The sequence below is a fragment of the Cynocephalus volans genome, chromosome 6 (assembly GCF_027409185.1).
Source record: "Cynocephalus volans isolate mCynVol1 chromosome 6, mCynVol1.pri, whole genome shotgun sequence".
Taxonomy (NCBI): Eukaryota; Metazoa; Chordata; class Mammalia; order Dermoptera; family Cynocephalidae; genus Cynocephalus; species Cynocephalus volans.
Genome location: NC_084465.1, coordinates 33,701,818 through 33,718,525, shown reverse-complemented (window position 1 = coordinate 33,718,525; position 16,708 = coordinate 33,701,818). Strand labels below are relative to the sequence as shown.

Genomic DNA, 16,708 nt, shown 5'->3' with positions numbered 1-16,708 from the left:
GTGCATACATTCTATTAAAAGACTTTTTAGAAAATTATATTTATGAATGTATAAAATTATATTTATGAATAATTCATAAATATGTTATGTCATTGTAACTAAGATAATTGTGTTTATTTCTCCTCTATAATGTAGAGCTTATTATCATACAGTTATATAGAGGACATTATTTAAGTACATGTTATAGGGCCTTGATAATTATATGTGTTAAATTTAAATGCATGATGAATTAAATCAACACATTTTTTCCTGTTACTGTGTGCTTTTCAGTTGTATAACAATTGTCTTGTTAAATCACTATGCATCCCATCTTTCATTACTCTGCCTGTGTCATGCAATGCTACTGGTGTGATTATATGATATTTAAAATCCTAATTTGAAGTGATTACAGTCTACATTGCTTTTAATTTTTTTGCACTGTGAAACTTGGCTTACCTTCAAACAATTAAATAAGCCTTACTTGCCATCCTACATCAGTGTTGCTTTTTTGTGTTATAGAATATTAACATGATATTAATGTGGTATTTCTAAAAAAATCTAACATTACATATCCCCGCAAACAAAACCAAAATGAATCAGCAGCTTTTGTTCAGTTATTACACAAATTTAAGTTTCACTTAAGAAAAAAAAACATGTTGACAGTCTTCACTATCAGACTTTTTTCTAGCCTGTTTTGGTAAGAGAGAAGATTCTATAAAAGAGCATAATTTTTTAACTACTTAATGTATCTGTAGTGCCTGAGTCAGGCACTGTTATTATTTGTGACAAAACAGCAGGGGCAGGGGTACCCAATATGAGACCTTGTGCCAGTCAGCAGAGCTAGACCTTGGGTATGAGGGTCTTGTGAACTCTTAGAAGTATGGCTTCAGAATCTTTAGGAAGATAGAAAGAGTCTTCAAAAATTATTTTATTTTCAAAATTGCTCTGGAGAGGCTCAGCAAAAGACTTCTGGATACTGGGGGATGGAAGTGTTGAAGAGTTCCTGGGAAGCCTCAGAATTTCAGTCAATTCAAATCATCTGAGTCCAGTTGGAAAGCAGAATGAAAATCCCTCAAAGTGTGTTTAAATTCTTACTTCTTATTGCAATGAGCAGCAAATACAATTACAGTACAAGTCACTGATATTCCTAGGATGTGATTGCATTAAGATCTTGTGTTCTAACTTATTAGGAATCATAATCCATAGAGTTAATATATTCTCTCTTTAAAGGATAAAAATAAATCAAACACAATACACACTGAGGATGTGGAAAGAAAAGGAACCTATTCCTCTGTGTGATAATTATACATACCAAATTATACCCCATCCTAACCCTGGCAATCAAATAAGAAAATTATCTTTGCCAATTAAAAGTATGATGTTAGGTGAAGTTAGACCGTGTGTATGTGTGTTTTATTTTAAAACACTTTCTTAAGCATGTTGAAAGGAATGGGATATTGTTGAGAATTTTTTTTCCACAACTTCTTAACAGAGAAAAATCTTCAGTGTAATATATGTATCACTAACAAGTATTTATGATTTGTCATATAAGCATTAAAATATTTTAAAAGTACATAAAAAGTGTCTCTTTTAAAAGTATTTCTAATAAGACTAGGTATTGTCTCATATGCTGAATTTGAAGATTTTTGCACGACCTTCCCTAGTTGTAGCTTTAAGAAAATCATATTTGTCACAATTTAGTTGCCCATTTTTAAATTCACATGTATTGATTTTCCAGGAAGTTAGAAAACCACGTGTTTGAAGCAATTGAAATCACTTTAATTGGGAAACATAAAGAGCATGAAAAAGGGTGGGAAAAGGATTTCATACGGACAAAAATTTAAAAAGGCAAATACTAATGATCCAAATAAAAGTTTCCAAACTCCTTGATGGCCAAACAGGAAAAAAAAAAAATTACAAATTCAAATCTAAGACTGGGATTGTTTCTAGTGAGTATTTTCATTTTTACAGCACAGTAAATTGTTCAGGGTAAGTAACTTTGAAACAGCGAAGTTGTCAAGAGTATTAATTTTAAAATCTTCTCAGGGACTGGGCACACTTACAGATTTTACTTTAATTCTCTTCTACTTAGAATTCATGCACAGAACTATATTTAATGGTTTTACACATACTAATATCTAGAAATTTTCTGATAAAAATAAACTTAAGAAAGTCTATTGGAAAACAGGTCTGGGTATAATAAACATTTAATGTTAGTTCAGTTATGCCTTGAAATTTCTATAGAATATGCATTTTCCTTTGAGGACATATAAAAACTTAAAACATAAGCAACTTTGGGATAGTGCAGAGCATAAACTTTGGAGATAGAGTGAGACTCTGTAAAAGCACAGGAATAAGAACATCACTGTAATAATGCCCAAGCCCTCACGGTGACTCTGTGTACCATCCTCCTGGCCTAGGCAGCTCAGATGAAGACTGAGAAAGAAATCTCCTCTGGCCCCTCAGTAATTTGGCAGTGTGGCTAGATTCGTTGTTGGAGAGAACCAGTTATCAGTCTTTTCTAACATTTCCTGACAGGTTCTGTCTCAGCATTGAGATATTCATACATAGTACTAGAATTTTTTTTATTCTGGTAGGTTGAGAAAAACAGGCTTGGGTGATCCAGGTCTTGGAATTCTTTGCAAAGGCAGCAGCATTAGCTGAGTTTCCCTGAGGAGAATGCACAGGAATCACTCTGTTCAGTCCTTTCTGCTGCCAACCTGGCTGGAACGTGCTAGAAAACACTATCCACTTTACCTGGCACAGCACCCTGTATACAAATAGGTATGAACCCAAATTTGAGGAGTGTAAGGAATTATCTGTCCCTCAGTCACAAGAGGAAATTAAGGCAGCCAAATAAGAAAATAATTCCTGCCAATTCTCCAGAAAATCCCCTAAATTCCCTCTAAGTATGCTTTTGTTAGCCACACTAAAGATGAAAGTAACTCCACACTGATGAAAAATTATTTGAGTTTCTTTACACTCAGTTTTGTCAGTTTTTTTCTCCCTTTTTAGCTTCAATCAGACTTGGGGTGGGATTGTAGAAGGGAGTTAGAGGGGAAGGTAGAGATCAAGGTTTTCAATGAAGTTATATATAAGTTTATGTCGTGTTGTGTAACGTAGTGTTAAGTAATGCTGAAAACTAAAATTTGAAATTTGAAAGTTTTATTTTGGAATATTCTGTATTTTCAAAACTAACATTAATTTTTTTGTTTTTGTTTTGTTTTGTTTTGTTTTCCCCTCTTTTTATCCAAAGGTAAACCCACAAGGCTGAAATAGTTGAATAAAAGTTTTAATAATTTTATTTTTAATTTTGTAGAACTTGACCTTTTTCCTGAATTAATTGGAACTGAAGAAATAATCAAGGTATCCTAACTATTTTTATATGCAAATGTTTTTAAAATTTTAAAGTCTATTTTGAATTATTACTTAGGTTTTAGATACTGTTGCATTAATAAAAGTTTGCATTGCATTATTAATTGTGGGGTTAGTGGCTAAGACTTATAGTCATGTGGTTGATATACATGATTCTTTTATGAAGAAGTTGGAAGACATTTGACCATTAAAAAAAACCAGATATAAAAGGTTTGGAGATAATGAAAGAAACAATGAACTTAAAAATAATTGTAGATAGGAGCTACAGCTATAAATTGGAATTTTTTCGGTGTTCAAATTTTTCTAAAGGACTAAAATAATATGTAAGCAGTTCTTAATACAGTTTATTTATAAATAACTTAACAAATGATTGATGGATTCATAATAAATATGCTACAAAATGTAAATTGTGTGTGTAAATTGTGTATTTGTCCATTTAATTTGATTATTTGTGTTTGGGCTTTTGATATTATGTGTCTATTACTGTCACAATATCCTACATGTAAATGGGTATTTGAGAATATCTACAAATGTTAACATGATCTTAATTTTTAAAACAGAGAAAAAATGATTGTTTGATGTATCTTATATCTCATCCTAAGCCCAAATTTGCTCTTCATCATAAATGAAATTACGTGTTCAATCCAGGTGTTATTGTTAATGATAGTATGAATGTGTGTATATGTATACATTGTGTAGGAGCTGATAAAGTGTAATAACTAATGCTATTATCTAGCCATAAATAGCAATTAGGTTGTGTTTTTACAGGTATAATTACTTCAATGATATATATATCTTCTGGGTATTCTCAGGGTGCCTCAGGTCTCACCAGTTTTATATATATTACAAAAAAGACACAATTTTACCAAAATGACCAGTTCGCCTTTCAACAAGAGTTTTCAAAATTCAGCTAAGGATATCTTTGTGTGTGCGTGTGTGCATGCACAGGTGCATGTGGATATGTATATAATGGAAATGGTCAATAGAATCAAGTTAAGGGAAGGAAAAATACATTATTTTTATGCTGTGTTGTTAATTCAAATCATTGGTTTGATTTGCTGAAATGAGCCCTTGTCCCAGTAATCGGTGACATTTAATAAATGATATGCTGTTTGAGTTCCATTTCATGTGAAATGTATTACACATCATGAACTTTTTAGAAATGACCAAAGAATGATCAATTATTTTTCGTTGCAATTCCTGTTATCGTGATTCTATGTTTGTTTGTTTTTTTTCTCAGTTGACTTTAAACCTAAGGCAGTCTTTAGCATAAGCTTACAAAAGTTATTTAAAATTTTCCAATGTTAATTACTAGTAAGTTTCTACATAAACCTATAGTACTGTACTTAACATAATATTTAGCTGTGTGAATAAGCTGTAAGTGTTAGTTAATACACCTTTATTTTGTTGTGATACTTTAGAACAGAAATACCAAAGGTCTCAGGTCTCACCAGTTACGTATGTTACAAACACAAGTAGATCTTCTAACACAAGTAGTTAGAGAAGAAAGTGAAAATGTCTGAGCATTGCTTCTCTATAGGCTGGCTTACTGTAGTCCTGAGCAAGAGGCAAGAAAACAATTCAGTGTATCAGTCCAGGTCCCAATGGGAAACAGATGTCACACTCAAGTGGAGTCACTGAGGTTAATTTAATAAAAAGGACTATGCACAGATGTGTGGGAAGGGTTAATGGAAACCAGCAAGAGATGATGTTGTACATTTGGGGCTAATGATATCAGGGACTCGTAAGCAGCTAGACCTAAAAGGAAAGGAAAAGGTGTAGAGAGTTAGCCCAGCAGATGCTGTGTCCTCTACAGTGGGACAGAGCCATCCTGTGAGGACCAGGCAAGTAAAGAACCTCCTGGGGAATAATCTCACTTTTCTACCAGAATGGAGACATGGAAGAGAGGATCTGGGAAGGCAAAGGGAGAATATACAACTCACTGAGCAAAAAGACGCCTGAGAGGGCCAAGTAGAATCAAAAGCTAACGTGAGTTCTTGTGGGTGGAAGGCTGTGATTAAAAGAGAAAGGGGAGGAGAAAGAGCAGTCTTAATGACATTTGGCATTTATGGGGCTTTGCCTGTGGTGGTAGTGCCAAAAAAGCAGCAGCTCACATGTTGTGAAATACCAAGAATACACTGGCACTTCTGAGGAAGAGGCAGCCAGCTACCACCACATAGAAGAGGATTTAAGATGAAGGGCACAGGAGCAGGGGCTTATAAACCTGACTTGGCAGATTGTTAGTATTTCATGCTATTGAAATGAACTATTGTAATAAAGTGTCGAATCAGAGCAGATCCATGTTGTAACGTGTCTTCCTGAAGCATGATTCTGAGATGCAGTGAAAACACTGCTTCAGCCATCCACTCTTTGTTTCCATTGCTTCATGCAGGAATGAATGACAGAGGCTGGCAAATATGTGGAATGCATCTATAATGAATTTTAAGCCCAGAATATGGAAATGAATAGTTTAGGGGATATTCCTTAGATCCTCTCCAAACAGAAATATATGACTTTGAAAGACAAAGTATCTCCAACATGATCAAGGCTTCACACTAACATTTTTTTTTTAATGGAAATTGTAAAAGATAAGTGTGACACAGATCAGAACTGTAGCAGAAGAGAGATTCACAATAACTTTATAAGAAATTATAGGAAAGAGTATTTGTTAAAATATTTTGGTCAGATATGTATAAAGTAATCATAGACCATCAATGATATATTCTTGAAATGTTGGCACAGTCAGTATGACCTCATAGAGATCATGTAAGACTTGGTGGGGTAGGACTAATGAGTGGTCCATCACCTTCCTTACATTCTGAGAAGTATCTGAACCTCATAAAATTTAAAATATACTAGAAAAGAAAGCAATAGAAGGGATATGTGTGTGATGTGCATATAGTTTTTTCCCAAAGATATCTAACAGAAGAGGTGAGTAGTGAGTGTTATGTTTTAGTAAAAATTTTATAGAAATCTACAAATCTTATGGTAGGATATGATAACGTGTGTTTGTGTGGGAATATAAGCAAAGAAGAGAAAAAGTAATATTATTATAGGAGTCAATAGAGATTATTAGATCACATAGAGAAAATAGAAGACATGTCTTTTGGAAACTTTAGTTGTGAAAGGGAGAAGAGAGGTGGAATGATAACTCAAAGTTTAATTAGAAATTTTCCTTTATGTTCCTTTTAAATAGAAGAAATCCGAGTTCATTTAAGCTGATAGGAATGATCTGTTTAAGAATTTGAGAAGACAAATTGACAACACAAAATACAGGGAAATACTCAATTGTGTTCAATTCCCAAGAAGATGGTAGGGAATAGATTTAAAATACAGATGTAGAAATTAGCCTTAGAAAGGAAGGGAAACAACAACTCTTCAATTACAACAGGATGGAAGGAATGAGGGTCATTAAAAGGAGACATATAAATGGCCAACATGTGTATGAAAAAATTTCCACATCACTAATCATCTGGGAAATGCACATGAAAACCACAATGGTTGGTCTGTGTTTTTAATGTTTAGGAAGAGGTGTGTTTTTGTCTGGTGGCTTTTTTTTCTCTGTAAACAGGAAGGCTATCAGTCGAGGAGGGATTTAGAGTGGACTGAGGTATATGAAAACATATAAACGTATATTTCTGTAAGAGTGTGAATAGGTGTATATATAAATGTTTATCTATGTAAATAAATGTATGTAAAAGAAAGAATAGAGTGATACCAGAAAACTATGTAAATATTCAGATTTGCAAAATGAGGAGTTAGAAATTCCATACTGCTAAGCTTAATGTTGATCCTCTGCCAAACTCTGGATCAGATTATAAAACAAATGTTTGTGAGAACTTCTAAGGAAAGAAGAGACATATGGCACCAATATATTGTCACCAAAAGTAAGTCAAGGCAAATTATTCTTATTTCCTATTGTATGAGGTTTTTAGGTTTCTAGATTAGGAGAATATTTTCATAATAATAATTTCATAAAGAAAAACTGACCACCAGTAAGGAAATTTGTCTAGGGAATCTAAGAGAGTAACTATTTTTAGCATTTAATACAATTTAGATAAAGTTGGGTTGGCCAGTTCTCAGTGTGCTAGAGTGTGGTGCTGATAACAGTAAGGTCCACGGTTCAATCCCTGTACTGGCCAGCCACCAAAAAAATTTTTAAAAATTAGATTAAGCTGATTACTTCTTAAAATTGTCACAGATGCCTCAGAAAATACTATACAACCCACCAAATAATTAAGCTCCAAATAATGATGTGGCCGATACACTGGGAAGCTTGTGTTTCATGCAGTGCAGCTTCCCATGTATACAAGACACATGCCCATGAGCACACATGGTTTAAGATTCAGACTCTACTGATACTGGCCAAGTTCTCACTGACAAATTTGTACCGTCACTTTTTTCTTCTTGTAAGGGACATGGCCTCAAAAGATAATAAATAATCTAATAGATGACAATTCTGACAGATTGTTGGGTACGAAGTCCCACATGGACTAAAAAAAATCATATCTTGATACCTTTGGTAATTTAGTTTTCTAAACATGTGATTAGACATGCTATAACATGCCCAGTTTTATACACACACACACACACACACACACACACACACACAGACACACACAGACACACACATACACACATGTGCGCACCCATGGATCTTGGTTGATTTCTAGCCGGAACACTCCTGAGCCATTACACTGACTACATGCGCATGGAAGACTCAGTCTCGTGAATGATGATTCTAAAAGAAACATAAAATTAAATGACTAATACTAGAATTATATTTTCATAAGTTGCCTTTAATATATCCACTTACATCTCAAGTGAAAAGTATTAAAAACAAAAGGAAAACAAAGACAAACACCTCTGTCTGTCCTAAATCCTCCTCTTGTGATGACTTAAAAATTATGATTTATTCTGAGACTATACAATGAAATATTCTGAATACCAACTGCTTTGGTCTTTGAGATAAATAGTTTTATTGCCATTTCATATTATAACAAACCAATTGCTATTTAGCTTGCTGCCTTAGGAACTGAACAAAGAAACATAAAAACATTTTACCATGTTAAATAACACTTTCAATAAGTAAATGCAACTACAATGTGTCTGCCTTTTAAAGCTGTGGAATCTATTAATTTAATTACTTCCTCTCATAGGATTAAAATAAAGGCAGCCATAAATAAGGTGTTTACATTAAGTTTAATTACTCATTCTAGTGGGTGGATGGCAGAGGTTATAGAATAGAGGCATGGGTTCCATAGAGTGGTGCTTTATGAAGATAAAAAGTTCCCAGGACCCAAAAATGAGGATTAGCAGTATAATGCAGCATAAGATATTATTAAGATTTTGTTTTTCTCTTATTTCCTTACGTTCCATTAAATCTTGTTTTCTTTTCAAAGGAGGAAGAAGAGGAAAAAGATATTGAAGAAGACGCTATTGTGAATCCTGGAAGAGACAGTACCACAAACCAAATAAGGAGAAAGGAACCCCAGATTTCCACCACAACACACTACAACCACATAGGGACTAAATACAATGAGGCCAAGACTAACCGATCCCCAATGAGAGGAAGTGAATTTTCTGGAAAGGGTGATGTTCCCAATGCATTCTTACATTCCACTTCCCAACCATTCAGTGAACTGGCCACAGAAAAAGATATTTCCTTGACTTCTCAGTCTGTGACTGAACTGCCACCTCACACTGTGCAAGCTACTTCAGCCTCTTTAAATGATGGCTCTAAAACGGTTCTTAGATTCCCACAGATGAACTTGTCTGGGACTGCAGGATCTGTAAACACAGTTTCTATAACAGAATATCCAGAGGTATCTACTGATATCAGTGAGGAAGAGAGTTTATTGAGCAGTTTCAAGATCGATACTGGAGCTGATGACTCTTCAGGTTCCAGTCCTGCAACTTCTGCTATGCCACTCATCTTTGAGAACATGTCTCATGGGTATATATTTTCTTCAGAAAACACAGAGGCAATCACATATGATGTCCTTATACGAGAATCTATGAAAAATGCTTCAGAAGATTCAGCCTCATCGGGTTCAGAAGAATCTCTAAAGGATCCTTCTGTTGATGGAAATGTGTGGCTTCCTACCTCTACAGATGTGACAACACAGCCCGATGCTGGATCAGGGAGAGACAGCTTTCTCCAAACTAATTACACTGAGATGCATATTGATGAATTTAAGACAACCGAATCCTTTTCTCCAGGTCCAGTTGTGTCACAGGGTCCCTCAGTCACAGATATGGAAATGCCACATTATTCTACCTTTGCTTACTTCCCAACAGAGGTAACACCTCACGCTTTTACTCCATCCTCTGGACAACATGATTTGGTCCCTACTGTCAACATGGTACACTCGCTGACAACCCAACCGGTATACAATGGTGAGACACCTCTTCAACCTTCCTACAGTAGTGAAGTCTTTCCTCTAGTCACCCCTTTGTTGCTTGACAATCAGATCCTCAACACTACCCCTGCTGCTTCAAGTAGTGATTCGGCCTTGCATGCTGCGCCTGTATTTCCCAGTGTCGGTGTGTCATTTGAATCCATCCTGTCTTCCTATGATGGTGCACCTTTGCTTCCATTTTCCTCTGCTTCCTCCAGTAGTGAATTGTTTCGCCATCTGCATACAGTTTCTCAAATCCTTCTGCAAGTTACTTCAGCTGCTGACAGTGATAAGGTGTCCCCGCATGCTTCTCTGCCAGTGGCTGGCAGTGATTTGCTATTAGAACCCAGCCTTGCTCAATATCCTGATGTGGTGTCCCATCAGCCCACTACTCATGCTACTTCAGAGACATTGGAATTTGGTAGTGAATCTGGTGTCCTTTATAAAACGCTTATGTTTTCTCAAGTTGAGCCATCCAGCAGTGATGTTGCGATGCATGCACGTTCTTCAGGGCCTGAATCTTCTCATGCCCTGTCTAATAATGAGGGCTCCCAACACATTTTCACTGTTTCTTACAGTTCTGCAATCCCTGTGTATGATTCCGTTGATGTATCATATCAGAGTTCTATATTTAGCAGCCCCAGCCATATCTTCATGCCTAAGTCTTCATTAATAACCCCAACTGCATCATTACTGCAGCCTACTCGTGCCCTCTCGGGTGATGGGGAGTGGTCTGGAACCTCCTCTGATAGTGAGTTTCTTGTACCTGACACAGATGGGCTGACAGCCCTTAACATTTCTTCACCTGTTTCTGTAGCTGAATTTACATACACAACATCTGTGTTCAGTGATGATAATAAGTCGCTTTCTAAAAGTGAAATAATATATGGAAATGAGACTGAACTGCAAATTTCTTTCAGTGAGATAGTTTATCATTCTGAAAGCACAGTCATGCCCAACATGTATGATAACATAAATAAGTTGAATGCATCTTTGCCAGAAGCCTCTGTTTCCATTTCTAGCACAAAGGGCATGTTTCCAGGGTCTCTTGCTTATACCATCACTAAGGTTATTGATCATGATATTAGTCAAGTTACAGAAAATAACTTTTTGGTTCATCCAGTATATACTGTATCTCAAGCATTTGGTGACACTTCACTTAAACCTGTGCTTAGTGCAAACTCAGAGCCAGCATCCTCTGACCCTGCTGCTAGTGAAATTTTATCTCCTTCAACTCAGCTCTTATTTTATGAGGCCTCAGCTTCTTTTAATACTGAAGTATTGCTGCAACCTTCCTTTCAGGCTTCTGATGTTGACATCTTGCTTAAAACTGCTCTTCCAGCTGTGCCTAGTGATCCAATATTGGTTGAAACCCCCGAGGTTGATAAAATTAGTTCTACAGTATTGCATCTCATGACATCAAATTCTGCTTCAAGTGAAAACATGCTGCACCCTACATCTGTACCAGTTTTTGATGAATCGCCTACTTCTAATATGCACTCTGCTTCACTTCAAGGTTTAATCATGTCTTATACAAGTGAGAAATATTTTGAACCACTTTTGCTTAAAAGTGAAAGTTCCCAGCAAGTGGCACCTTCTTTGTACAGTAATGACGAGTTGTTCCAAACTGCCAATTTGGAGATTAACCAGGCCTTCCCCACAAAAGGAAGGCATGCATTTGCTACTCCTGTTTTATCGATTGATGAACCACTGAATACACTTATAAATAAGTTTATATATTTAGATGAAATTTTCACCTCCACCAAAAGTTCTGTTGCAGATGAGGTACTTGCTGGTATTCCAACAGTTGTTTCTGATACACTTGTGTCTACTGGTCATTCTGTTCCTTTAGGAAATAGTTATGTTTCCACTATGGCTGTTTCTCCTAGCAAAGATGGTTCTGTAACCACAACCAAGTTTCTGTTTCCCTCTGAAGCACCTTCTAAGCTGACTCATAGTGCCAGATCTGATGCTGATTTAGTGGGTGGTGGTGAAGATGGTGATGATATTTATGATGATGACGATTATGATAACAGAGGTAGTGATGGCTTTCCAATAAATAAGTGTATGTCATGCTCATTCTATAGAGAATCACAGGAAAAGGTAATGAATGATTCAGACATCCAGGAAAACAGTCTTGTGGATCAGGATAACCCAATCTCATATTCACTGTCTGAGAATTCTGAAGAAGGAAATAAAGTGACAGGTGTAACCTCAGACAGTCAAACTTATATGGACAGTTTGACTGATAAATTACCACCAATAAATGCACTACCCCAAAAGCACAGTGATGGAAAAGAGGAAAATGACATTCAGACTGGTAGTGCCCTGCTTCCTCCCACCTCAGAATCTAAGGCATGGGCAGTTCTGACAAGTGACGAAGAGAGTGGATCAGGGCAAGGTACCTCAGATAGCCTTAATGATAACGAGACGTCCACAGATTTCAGTTTTCCAGACGTTAATGAAAGAGATGTTGATGGGGTCCTGGAAGCAGGTGACTCAGAAATAACTCCTGGATCCCCACGAACCTCAACACCGTCTGTTACTAGCGGGCATTCAGAAGTGTTCAACGTTTCAGAGGCAGGTTAGTTATGGATGAAAAGGATAGATTGTTGAGGCATGGTGATTTTCTTGCTCTAAAAGTAAAATAGAAAATCATGAAAAGATAGAAATTTGGTAAAATGGCTCGTCCTCTCTTTTTTTAATCAAAACATTCATCATATCAATTTACAGTTTTTTTAAAGTAAGATTTTATTCATTACTTTAAATGAACATTTAACATGTTTTGGTCCTTTATTTTTAAAATAGATAAAACAATTTTTATTTATTGTCAATATTTCATATTCTACAGGGTGCCTATTATGTGTGGGAGCAATTATATGTGCATAATACATATTTAGTGTATTGCTTTTTAAATGATATTATTGGAGTGTGCTACATTTAGATGATTTTAATTTTCATACTTTCATTCTAAAAAAGTTGCAAACTAATTCTATTGAATTATAAAATGAATTACAAAATCTGATAGTACCATAATATAAGCACCTTTCTCTGATCGCACCCCATAGAAAGGAATTAGATAATTTGCACATCCACATCAGCTTGGGGAGATTTAAAAAGAAAAATTCTGTTGCTAAGTTTTGAGAACTAATGTAAAGTTAAAAAAAAAGTTTTAATTTTTAAAGTGTCTTTTTTTGATTACCTTAGTGTTGCCTAAAGAGGGCAGTGTGAACCAACAAAACACATTTTACTCTGTGCTTGCTGTTATACAACTTTCTAAGTTAAATAATGGGCATTAATATGCATAGTATGTATAGGTATTGTATGACAAGATGTAAAACACTAGAAAATTTTCTGTGGAAATGCATTTCGTTTGTTAATGTGTTTTATGCTAATTAGTTTATTGGCCAGATGTTTCTTAGAGCAGGTTACCTGCAGCATGTATAATACAGATGTCTGCTTTAAGTGCCAGGAAAAAAGGAAAGTTTAATTCCATTAAGTATATGAGTTTGAATTGAAATGAACTGAATTTCATTCAATTGATCATAAGAATTTTTATAATTTGCTTTCATTAAACTTTAAAGTATTATTTAAATTAACAATGAAAAATGTAAATCTTAACAGTAAGTCAAAAGATAGGCAAATATAACATCTTGCACTTTTACTGCATAAAAGTGAATATTCATAATCCAGAACATAAACATCAATCTCTTTAAGATATGTTTCCTCTTTGTTATTTTCATCCCTTGAATTAGTTGTGTGTGTGTGTGTGTGTATATATATATTATATATATATATAAATAAATATATATATAATATATATATATATAAATATATATATAATATATATATATATATATTTTTTTTTTCCCCCTGACCGCTAAGGGGATCGCAACCCTCGGCACGGGGCACGGCGTGGTCTGCACCACTCTCAGCCAGTGAGTGCACTGGCCATCTCTATATAGGATCCAAACCTGCGGTCTCAGCGCTACCAGCGTCACACTCTCCCGAGTGAGCCACAGGGCCGGCCCTACTTGTATATTTTTTCTTCAGTGCAGCATCAATTTTGTATTCTGACTTGAAACCTATTTAACATTGCATTTCAATTTAAGCACTTAAACTCTGATATGTGAAAATGAATAATGAATCTGTAGGTCACTATATTCATTAGTGTTATATATAAATTATCTGTCCTCAATTATAGTACTTGTTTTTTAAATTTTTTATTGAATTTATTTTAAAGGAAAATAGGAATTCATCAATTTTTCCATCTTACTAAGTAATGACATCTATATGTTTTTGCTAAATTATACTGTTATAGAAAGACTATATATACAGCAAAATACTGAACCTAGAATTATTGACTAAAACTTAGCAAGTTTCTCTTCAATGCACTCGTTAGACATATTTAATTATTAAGAGTATGTTCTCCCACTAATGAAAAGAAAACAATGTGAACATAATATCTAGCATCATCAAGTAACATATTTAATGAAGTAAATAGGATCAAACAAGATTAGGGAAAAATTCTTGCTTGTATTTAAATCTATATCTGTAAAAAATCATATGTAGTCTGTCTTATCCAATAATTGAATATGCCCCTTTATCAAATGCATATAGACTAGTTCTGAAACTTGTAATTGTATGATGTATTTCTAGAATGTAGAGCAATTTACAAGATGTGTTCCTCAAAATAATACAGATAAGGCAAATATTAGTACCTGCACTTTTTAATGCAAGACCCAAAGATACTAGATTACTTGATCCAGCTCACATAAGGAGTAAATACAAAACTGAGCCTGGAAACATGTTATTGGTGTCTGTTCCTTAGAGACTATGCTTTTGTGATTAAGGACAATAAAATATATATAATGCTTAAGTTGTAATGACAGAATTATATTATTTTATTCTCAAAACATTTTAAAATATTAATTTTAAGTTCTTTATTTCCTTATTGTCTATTAGTTGATTCTTGTCTTATCATTTAGGTTACTCACATGCACTACTGAATCATATCAGAACAGATATTTTAGCCTCAACTAAGTGAAAATAAAATTAATGCAACTAGTTGTTCCTCATTATAGTATACAAAGTAACCAGCTGATTGTGTATTTTTGTGTGATATCCCATCTTGTATAAAAGACCTGGGTTTCATACTATGTAATTACACTAGAATTATTATTCTAACTTCTCAGTTAAAGGGTTTAAGATCAGATCTCTCAAAGAATTTGTGAAAAAGCCTATATGTGTGTGCATGTATGTATATAGTGCATGTATATATAGTGCATATGGTGTATGTTACATATTTTTTGTTATATATCTTACATATTTATCACATATGTGTTCATACATATCTCATTAACATCTGTGCACATGAGATATATATTTTTCTATATATACACACATATACATGTTGCTATGAAAATTTGTGGTCATTAAAAATCAGCGTAATAATATAAGCTTACTTTGTACATACATTAATGTACATCATTGGTTCTCAAATTTTAATGTGGATCAGAACCACCTGCAGGACTTGTCAAAACACAGATTGCTGAGCCTTACCCGTAGTTTCTGATTCAGATGATTTGGTATGATGTGGGTTGGGCCCCAAATTTGCGTTTCTTACAAGTTACAGGTGATGCAGATGCAGCTGTTCTGGGAAACACACCTCAAGAATGACCGATATTGGTAATAGTATTAACCACCACTTGTAATTACTAGGACCAGGGATTTTGCTAAGTGGATTATTTCATTTATTATCCACCAATTTACTTTTCATTTAGGTAACTATAGTTACAATAGGGTAAATGTGAGGACAAGTATATAAAACAAGATGCTCTCCTAAATTTTATAAGGAAATGTTCAGTACACTCACTATCAGATTAGTCATCTAGATGAATCTTCACACAATAAGGAATGAATGGCCACAGCACATGACTGATATAAGAAAAATTGAAGCTTGGGCTTTTCTCACAAGAATATTAACTACAGCTCGAGGGTGAGTTGACTTATTTTCACCTTTTATAGTGTTTTATGATTTTTAGTCACCCCTTTGAATTCCACTCTTTTTTAGCAAATGCATTCAAAATCATAAGAACAAACATCTTGGAAATGTGGGTATCCATTATATTTCTTTGATACATTTCCTGTATGAGTGGATTAAGTGCTTGGCCTTTTCTTTCATCAGCCCTAGTTTTAGAAGAAAGTTATTATTTTAAATCTTAAATTCACTTTAATTAGATGTATTTTAATGTGGTATATATGCATTTACAGATGCTCCTCTGCTTACAATGGAGTTACTTCCTGATAAACCCAGGGTAAATTAAAAATATCATTAAGTCAAAAATGCATTTAATATGAGAGTACTTCAAAAAGTTCATGGAAAAATAGAATAAAAAGATAATATGAATCTTTTCATGAACTTTTTGAAGACCCCTCATACAGCTAAACTACCAAATATCATAGCTTAGTCTAGCCTATCTTAAACATGCTCACACTTACATTAGCCTGTAGTTGGGCAAAATCATCTAACACAAAACCTACTTTATAATAGAGTGTTGAATATCTCACGTAATTGTTGAATAAGTTATCACATATCACAATATGCATCTCCACTTTTGCACCATTGTAAAGTCAAAAAATCGTTAAGTCAAACCATAGTAAGTCGGGGACTGTCTCTGTATTAGTCTCGAATTTCTTATTTTAAAATATTTTAAGTTAAATTGATTCTCTCTGTCTCGTATCAGTAATAGACACTTAGTATAAAAGCATGAGATGTGCCAAGCATGTAGGAAGCATGTGGGCTTCTATGGGGAACTTAAGTTTAGTTCTTTCAGAACTTCTGCAAGTAAGCAAGATAAGGGCTCTCACTTTGCAACACTGTCAGCACATCATCATTTTAGAAACAATTCTCATGCTCAGTCATCTTGATTTCCCACTGAACACACCTCAAC

General features: G+C 34.6%; 1 protein-coding gene across 1 annotated transcript in view; it reads left to right on the top strand.

Moving 5' to 3' along the window:
• Positions 1-16,708, top strand: part of PTPRZ1 (protein tyrosine phosphatase receptor type Z1) — a 132,867-nt gene that overhangs the window by 78,056 nt on the left and 38,103 nt on the right. The window contains exons 11-12 of the mRNA XM_063101031.1: positions 3,299-3,345; positions 8,757-12,339. Coding sequence (XP_062957101.1) covers positions 3,299-3,345; positions 8,757-12,339 — 3,630 coding nt within the window. The remainder of the gene's footprint in view (positions 1-3,298; positions 3,346-8,756; positions 12,340-16,708) is intronic.